The following is a 9,460-nucleotide window of genomic DNA, read 5'->3' on the forward strand; positions in this document are numbered from 1 at the left end:
GGGCTAAGGAGGGCATGCTGCTAGTGGACTACCTTCAAAATGGTTCCATCATCAATGCAAGGTATTACCTTGAACTTTTGGACCAATTGAAGGCAGCTCTGAAGGCCAAAAGGCACAGCAAGCTGTCCGAAGGAATCTTGTTCTTGCAAGACAATGTCTCTGCTCACATTTTACAAGCGACCATGTCAAAACTGGTGGAGCTAGGCATCCTGCTGGTTGACCACCCACCTTATTCACTGGATCTAGCTCCCTCCGACTATCATCTGTTTCCAAACCTGAAGAAACACCTCAAGGGTACCAAATTTCACACCAGTTCTGATGCCATGACTGCTACAGAAGACGGGTTTGAGGCACAACCAAAATCCTTGTTTTTGCAAGGCTTACAGAACTTTGAATACCAATGTAAGAAATGTGTTGATATCAGTGGAGAGTATGTGGAATAAATGTAAAGTTTCATCTTCCTATCTCATTTCTTTCTGGGTAAAGCCAAGGACTTATCAGCAGCCCCTCGTACATCTGTTTGTGTTTACTCTAGTTCATTTGCCTCAGTGTTCTTCCTCCACTCAAGACATATATATACTCTGCTCATTTCCTTCACTGTTTCTGCAGGTGTGTTTGCCATTCGGCCAGACAAGAAGTCTGAACCAGTTCTTAAAAGAGTGAAGTATGTTGGGATGATAGCAGGTGGAACAGGTATGTGAAATACTTCTTCATTTCCTTTCTTGTGTGGGGATTTTCTTGTTGAGTGCTATCACTATCTTTTTTTCCTTGAAGGAATTACTCCAATGTTGCAGCTGATTCGAGCTATTGTGAAGGACAAAGATGATCCCACTATTTGCCATTTACTTTTTGCTAACCAGGTAAATATGAGTCATATTCATAAATTACTCTAAAGACCCCAAATCCCATTTGATTTTGGAAGACTTGGTTAGTACTTGGAACAACTTCCAAGAAGGGAGATAGCTGTATTCAGAGGAAGGCAATGAGGATACTCCTTGCCTAAGAAAATGCTATGAAATTCATGAAGTTCTCTTAAATTGACAGGCAACATGAAGGCAGATACATTACTTTAGTCAAGTGGATATAGTCAAGTTAATTGGGTTGCCAGATTGAAGAAAATGGGGTGTTATTGGTGCATGTTTACACAAAAATAAATTCACCTGTCAAGACCCAGAAGCCTCAGTAAAGCCAAACACAGAGTAAAAGGTCCAAACACAATTTTATTGTTCACAAAAGAGTCTTTGAAACACTTAAATTCAGTGTCTCAAGCTCAGCCAACAAGTTGGCATCAAAAACAAGGTGATATAAGCAACTAAAATATAACCCGGATTATCCTAGCGTTTAATCCGGTTCAACACAAAAGTCCAGCAATCCGCTTTAAACTCACACAGTTCGAAAAACACAATAAGGAGAGGCAAAAACAGAGTCCAAAAACGTTCCAAGGTCGAAGCATGAAGTAGGCAAGTTGTTTAAGTCTGAAAAGCAAAAACGTTGTCCAAACGATCCGGAGTCAAAGCAGTAGAGTAGAAGTCGTCGTTCACGGAATCACAAGAAGTAAACACAGGAACACAGGAATCTGTAGTCCAAGGACCCAAGCTCGAGAATTGGCAGGAACAAAGATTCACACCCCAAGAGAGACACTTTGCCTTCTGCAAAGATCCATACAAACAAAACCCACTTTTATCCTAAAGTTCCTCATCAGAAGACAAGGTTCTCCCCACCCTTTCATCATTGCTCTCAGCTGCCTCAATCCCCGCAGCTGAACCCGAGCGCCCATCCCTCCACCTCTGCCAGCTTCTGTCAAGACTTAGATCTTGCCAAGTGCTTCCCGGTTGCCATTCTCCTGTAAACCCCTCAAAGTCATCGCTGGAGGTGGGTTGGTTACAGATATCCCTAATCTCCTGTACTTGGGTCCAATCAAGCCCATCCTCCTCCCCCATGTCACTCCCAGACCCATCACTCCCTTCAAACCCCATGAAGTCCTCGTCCTCTGTAGGAGCATTAAGTATATCACGGATACGCTTCCTTTGAATCTCCTCGTCGGACTCTTGTTCACGAGTAGCCTGCTTGACTCCCCTGCTTTACTCCCCATCCCCCATTTCACAGTCGGAGAAGCCCTCAAAGATTTCAGCATCACTCGGGGCCATGATTATCTCTAATCCGTTTTTGCTGCTGTTCCTCTTCCAACACCTGTGCAGCCCTCTTCTCCCTTCTATCAGTAGTAGCAACGTTAATATCACGCTGAACTACAACATCACCACTTTCAGTGATCCTCCAGATAAATAAGTGTGCCACGTTGTTTTAGGTGTTATGTTTTATTCTGAAAAACCTTCAGAATAAGGTTCAAAAAAAGACTGTCTAGCTTCTCTCAATTAACAGGGAGCTTGTTTACATGGTCTGTTACAACTTAGCAGCTTTTTCTGGGATTCACTTGCCAGACCAGTAGTAAAGAATCTTCCACTTTGTTTTCTCTGCATCTTCTCGCCTTATGAGCCTGAGAAGGTGGTAGTACAAAGAGCATGGCCTCTGTTGAAGATATTATTGCTCTGATGGTGAGACACAGTCCTTCAAATAGCCTAGATCCAAGAGGTAGTTCCTCAGTTAACACTTTTCTAAGGGCAGAACTGAGGTAAAGGGCGAATGGAGTAAATAGCAGCCCATTTTTCTTTCTCACCCAGCACACATAGTTTCTTCCTACCATCTCCTCATCTCTGCTGCCTCCACTTCTGATGGCATCAAGCAGCGAAGCAAGAGGGACCACACCCTCTGAGCTGCTGCCTCCTCCTTCCCATCCTCTCCCTTCAAAAAACCCCAGTCAAGTGGGGCTAGCAGTAGGTAGCAGCAACAAAAAGAAAGGTGCAGGGCATGAGGCAAAAGGAAGAGGAGGCAACATCAGGCGCAGGGATGGGGAAGCTTTCTGGATGCTGGCCAGGATAGTTGGCTTCCACACAGTTTCTGAGCATCTTTAAAAAACCACACTTTAAAACCCTGGAAATAACACCAGAAGCCGGTCAAGCAATGATGACTGTGCTACCTTTGCCCTCTCTAGTTTATGTAAGAGAGGGAGGGAATCCATTGCCCTTTAAATATGAAACAGAAGATACACAAGACTATGAAATACAAATATGGTGTTTACCTTTCTTAAACAGACTGAGGAAGATATCCTTCTGCGCCCAGAACTTGAGGAAGTGCAGACTCAGCATTCAGCCCACTTTAAACTGTGGTATACGTTGGACAGGGCACCTGAAAGTAAGTTTTTCATTTCATGGTTGCTTACAATTACATACACTATTTGGTTCAACGAGGAACTGGCAGATATGAAGTGAATGAAGAGGAGACTGGAGTGTGTATGGCATACTAGGCATAGCGAGTCAAACTGAACACAGCTGTGTCTTTATTCAAAGGCGTATGCTGCAGCAATAGACGTCGCAAAGAAAGCTTTCTTTGCGGTCAACATTGTGTCTACAAAGAATTATCCAGCTGAGCTGTTTCGAACAGTCAGAGGGCTGTTAAATCCCATCTCCAAGATGGGATCCCTAACCATTTGGCAGCTCACTGTGAAGTGTTTGCTTGTTTTTTTGCAGACAAAGTCGCTTTGATCCATTCCAACCTGGACACCATGTTAACGGCAGTCTCTCAGGATGTAGCACAAATGCCTGCTTGTCCGGTTTTAATGGATTCATTTCAATTGGTGAAGCTCAAGGATGTGGACAAGATACTTAGAGAGGCGAGGGCAACCACATGCATTCTAGACCCCTGCTCATCCTGGCTGATGAAGCCAAAGGGGATTTAGCAGAGTGTGTGGTGGTTAATGCCTCCTTACAGGAAGGCACGATTCTGGCCAGCTTAAAACAAGCTGTAATAAAACCGCTCTTGAAAAAAACCATCACTGGGTCCCTCTCAATTCATCAACTTTCAGTCAGTTTCCAATCTCCCTTTTTTGGGCAAAGTCCTGGAACGTGGGGTGGCCTTGCAAGTCCAAGTGTTCTTGGAAAACAGATTATCTAGACCCAGCACACTCTGGCTTTAGTCTGGGCCATGGAACTAAAACAGCCTTGGTCACCTTAGTGGATGATCTATGCCAGGAACTGGATATGGGGAGTGTGTCCTGTTGGTTCTGCTAGACCTCTCAGCAGCCTTCAATACCACAGTATCCATCAGGGACGCCTCACAGAAATGGGCCATAGGGTACTGTTCTGCAGTGGATCCAGTCCTTCCTTGGAGGGTCATTCCCAGAAGGTGTTGTTGGAGGACACCTGCTCAGCCCCACAGCCATTGTCCTGTGGGGTCCCGCAGGGTTCAGTACTGCCCCCCAAGTTGTGTCACATCTACATGAAGCCACTGGGAAAGATTATCCAGAGATTCGAGGTGTGGTGTCTTCTGTACACAGATCACATCCAACTCTGTCACTCTTTCCCACCTACTGCTAAGGAGGCTGTTCAGGTCCTGAACCAGTGCTTGGCCGTGAACAAATTGAAACTGAATCCAGACAAGACAGAGGTACTCCTGGTTAGTCGTAAGGGCGGACAGGGTATAGGGTTACAGCCAGTGTTGGACGCAGTTACTTACACTCTCCCTGAAGACACAAGTTTGCATCTTGGGATTTCTCCTGGACTCACCGCTGAGCTTGGAACCCCAGGTTTCGGCGGTGGCCAGGGGAACGTTTGACTTCTTGAGACATATAGCTGGATGCTTCTGTAATACCCTGCCTACTCTCTTCCAAGCGCAAAAGGCCACAAATAAACAAGGTTCAGCAGGTATACAGTTGATTTGTCCAAGAGAGGAAAGGTGCACAGGGAGGTCAGGAATACCAAAAATAGAATCATAGAGTTGGAAGAGATCTCATGGGCCATCCTGTCAAGAAGCAGGAAAATTGCATGGCCATCCAGCCTCTGTTTAAAAGCTTCCAAAGAAGGAACCTCCACCACACTCCGGGGCAGAGAGTTCCACTGCTGAAAAACTCTCACAGTCAGGAAGTTCTTCCTAGTGTTCAGAAGGATTCTCCTTTCTTGTAGTTTGAAGCCATTGTTCCACGTCCTAGTCTCCAGGGCAACAGAAAACAAGCTGACAAAGTCATAGGGATAACCTACACCTGTGTATGCCACTACCAGGATGCCAGCTTTTGTCAGTTGCCCAGTTAGTGTTCTGATATGGATACATATTCTTAAGTAGTTAAAAAAATTAAGAGCAGCATATCAATTGTTTTTAATGCTTGGCCAGCAAAAAGCTCCTCTCTTAACTGTGGTCATCTTATTCCATTGTGATTTGTTACCTCCTCAAGCATCAGACAAAACAGACTTGGATCAGTTTAGCTACTGGTTTTTGCCATGTTTTTGTGACTTGCTTTTTACTGTTTTTGTTGTGGTGATGTAAAAATGTGTGTGTGGAAGGCACTGTTTCTAACAGAACTTTTCAAATGCAGATTGGAATTACAGTCAAGGATTTGTGAATCAAGACATGCTCAAGGATCACATGCCACCACCCCAAGATGACACTCTCATTCTGATGTGTGGTCCTCCTCCAATGATCCAGTATGCTTGCATTCCCAACCTTGATAAACTGGGATATTCCAAGGAGATGAGGTTTGCCTACTAAACTGGATTGGAAACAGGACGACGTGGGATATTTATGCAGGGGAAAATAATGGAAAAACAACAGGGAACAAGATGAAAGACAGAAGAAGTGACAGATATGCAGAAGGCTGTACAGGTTTGGTATCTTTGTCTCAGCACCACACTGCAAATTCTGTAGGCAGATAACTGTTGTACACTATATTTTTAGCTTTGCTGTGCTATTAAACCTGTAATAAGGCCACTCGATTATGTTTAATTCTTTTAAACAAACCAGGCATCACCAAAGTGTTTCTCACCTACAGATGTGTTTGTGATATGGAATATCGAGCAGGTTTAGGTGGGGAAAGTGTTTATATTTTGCTGTCTCTGCGGCAGAGCTTTAAAATGAGATAATTAAAGATTGCTATATTGAATGCACACTATTCATTAATTAAAATTTTATTATTGCCTTTGTTGGAAGACTGGCTGTGTGATTAATTTAGGAGACATTGTATTCCTGAGGGAAACACATAGAGAAAGCCAAGTATGTTAAGATCATCAATACTTTCCCGTCTTTTATACACACTTGATCTTAGCCAAAAGGCCAAGGAGGCTTTCAGTTTCTCTCTTGTCTTCCCCAAGCTTTGTTCCAAATTCATCCATTTTGCATTTTAAAAAATATTTTTTTTCCACTTTCTGGAAAGAAGTGAGCATCCATGATTTTTTTAAAAAAAAAAAAAAGAAACTCGTTTATGACACAAATTCACAAAAGTGAATTTGCATGCCTTTATTCCCAATTTGGTAAAAGTTCAGTTCTTTCTATATTTTCCCATTATTTTGTTAGTTTTCTATTGGGATTTTTTCCCCTACACAAATCACAGTTAAATGGATTGACAGCTTTGTATAATAGAACGGTCTTGGGTGTCTCCCATTCATTTCAGAAGGAAAACTGTGTTTAATTTCTTAGTCACTGTCCATGTCATAAAGAATGCTAGTGTGAAATCTGTCTAAATGTGAATCTTTAGTGTGACTCCAGTAAAAAATGTAACACTTCAATTTTTTGAAATTACATACACAATGTGAGGAATATTTAGTGCTTTTGAAGATTTCCTGTGTCATGTTATAAATCATGCTAAGCCAGGGTTTATCCTCATCCTGGTTATGGCATCATCCCATATATTTCAGCTCTCAATGTTAGAAGGTAAAGCGTTGTCTACCATGGCTTTAGCCATGAATTGTCTACCAAGGAAACAAATTACAGCTAAATTGTATATTTTTTTCCTCCTGGAACTTTTCTCTACACCTTCTTAAGGCTAAGGAAATAAGCCAGGAACAAACAATGGCTTTGAAAGTAACAAGTAACAAGAAAGTAAATTGACAGCTTTGTATAATAGAACGGTCTTGAGTGTCTCCCATTCATTTCAGAAGGAAAACTGTGTTTAATCTCTTAATCACTGTCCATGTCAAAAGCCACACTCCACAAACCAACATCAACTCATGACTTATTGTGATTTCAAGATGGTTAACAAATTGTATTTGCTTTATGGGCAGAAATTTAAAATATCAAAAGTAAACACATCTTCCATGAGATTTGAGAGCTAAAATCTCTGAGCTCTACCTTGGCATTGAGTCTCATTCCCATTTACTAAAGGGAGTAAATTGCAGTAATCTGACAGCTAGATAAAAAAAGTTTTCTCAGGGCCAAATGTAGAAACCTGCCATTTTGAAAAGTTACAAACAAGGACACGAGAATCAGTTGTGTTGGAAGAATACTAGAGAGCAAAAGCATTTTTAAAAGGCCACAAGATCTTGGCAGATGCTCTTCACACAGTTGCAAATGGCATCATCCCATATAGTTTGGCACTCAATGTTAGAAGGTAAAGCATAAAGGGTGAGGAACTTCAGAATGGTTCTATAGCAGTGTGCACTAAATTTCTCCACTGACTTTTTGCAGTAAACAATAAACCATAAACTTACACTTTTTGCTTCATGTTTGTATCACTGTGGGTAGAAAAGCCTTAACTTTTATTACATGTACTATCGGTGTCATTGACTCCGTTCACACAGAGCGATTTGTATTACTTATCCTGCCTATTCAACATTTTTCTAATGCTTTGTGGTAGAAATAAAAACTTTTTGCTTAATATATTTCATGGCTTTTCTTTAGCTTTATGAAGGAGTTTTTTCCCCCCAAAATGGCGACGCGGTAACACGAACCCTGCAGTGGCTGCAGGAATATGATTCTCAATTGAACACAATCCTCCCTCACCCAGCCTCTAATCTGCTGGTAACTTTGAACTGTTTTCGTCTACCCTTGGCCCTGATACTGCCTTGGATAGCTGGGACTTTAGGAATTAGGCCAGAGGAAGGAGAGGAGAATTTGGGTTGAGCGCCGCCATTACATCGCTGCACCCTCCTGCCGATAGAAGACTTACTCCAGCGGAGCTACTTTCCATCATTGCCGGGAGGAGGCTATTGAGCTCTGGCTAACCTCTTTCCTTCAACGGTTGGAGTTTTCGGCTAGCTGTTGCCGTCTGGCTGTCTTGTTGTCCCGGGAGGCGGCTGGAGAGCCCTGGGAGGCTTTCCATCACCATCACTAGGCCGTCTCGCTGCCACGCTGCTCTGGGTGGCAGATGGAGTTCGACCAGCAACTGCTGCCTGGCCCTGATAGGACTCCTATCACTTCTGCTGGGCCGCCTCGCTGCCACGCTGTTCCAGGTGGCGGCTAGAGTTTAAACAGCTAATGCCGTTTGGCCCCGGCAGGTGTTTCATCGCTGCCACTAGGTGTTGCATCCTAGAACAGGAACAGGACCCTCTAATCATTAATTACACCACACCTTGAATGAAGGAAAAGTCCCTTTTATTTGAAGAATAATTAGAGCCAATAAAAGAGATGAATATAAAATAAGTAGAAGTCCAAAAGCAAAGAAGCCAAATAAAGCAGCAACATAAGCAGTGTCCAAACATAGGTATAATAACAATGTCCCAAAGCTTGCAGCAATAATCCAAATGCAAAAGCCTTAAAATAAAACTAGCCACTGCTAATCCACTTGAAAAGCCATGAATCCTTAGAGACGAGGCCACATGAAACAGGAATATCCAGGAGACTTGAACGTGATTCCAAACTATGTCTGGTCTAAAGAAAATTCTCTAAGAGCTCAATTTAAGTCCCAAAAACTGATTTCTACTCCCCCCAGTTTTTGGCCTTAACTGCTAAATTCTTTCTGACCTGCGTAAACATTGGGCCTCTCAACGGTTCTGACTGATTTCCAGACAGCAACTCGTCTTATCTATCTCCTCATTAACTGCAGCAGGTGTGAAACTATCTTGCAAACTCGAGCTTGGAGAAGGGAGTAAACTTTCTTCCCTTGCCGTGACAGGAACTTTCTTGTCATAGCAACAGGGGCGGAGCCAACTGCCTCTTCAGGAGGCAGCTGTTTTAAAAAGCCAGTCAGTAAGCCGACGAGCTACTGGGAACACTGAGTCTCTGGGTGGAGATTTGGGGAATGTGTCTGTAGCCAGTGTGCTATAGGGAATTCTGTTAAAATAAGCCTTTTAGCTTATTTGTTATATTAGGGCAGTTGTCCAGAAGGGTTACATGTGCTTAAAGAAACTTCTTGAAGACTGTGCCTGAGATTACTCATGAAACGTTACTATTGTAACCATCAAGATTTGTGCCTCTTGTGAAGAAACAGTTAAACATGTTATACTCCTGTTAAAATAAACTTGTTACTGTCTTCCTCAAGCCTTGCCTGATACAGTTTCTTCTAAGCTGAACAGCCTGCAATAGTGAAGTCAGCCAGAGACAGTAAACACTACGCTATCCACTGAATAAAACCTTCTGTAATTAACAGTCCCTTTATAAAATAGTTCCTAGGCTGATATTGATCGTTGCCTGGCTTCCCTCA

The 9,460-nt window shown here is 42.8% G+C and overlaps 1 protein-coding gene across 1 annotated transcript in view; it reads left to right on the top strand.

The window, feature by feature from the left end:
• The window catches only part of LOC132776530 (NADH-cytochrome b5 reductase 3-like), a 64,822-nt gene extending 57,122 nt beyond the window's left edge, over nt 1-7,700 (top strand). The window contains exons 6-9 of the mRNA XM_060778287.2: nt 610-693; nt 775-860; nt 3,150-3,249; nt 5,423-7,700. Of these exons, the coding sequence (XP_060634270.1) occupies nt 610-693; nt 775-860; nt 3,150-3,249; nt 5,423-5,595 (443 nt within the window). The 3' untranslated portion in view covers nt 5,596-7,700. The remainder of the gene's footprint in view (nt 1-609; nt 694-774; nt 861-3,149; nt 3,250-5,422) is intronic.
• Nucleotides 7,701-9,460: the final 1,760 nt, after the last annotated feature.

This window comes from Anolis sagrei, chromosome 5 (assembly GCF_037176765.1).
Source record: "Anolis sagrei isolate rAnoSag1 chromosome 5, rAnoSag1.mat, whole genome shotgun sequence".
Taxonomy (NCBI): domain Eukaryota; kingdom Metazoa; phylum Chordata; class Lepidosauria; order Squamata; family Dactyloidae; genus Anolis; species Anolis sagrei.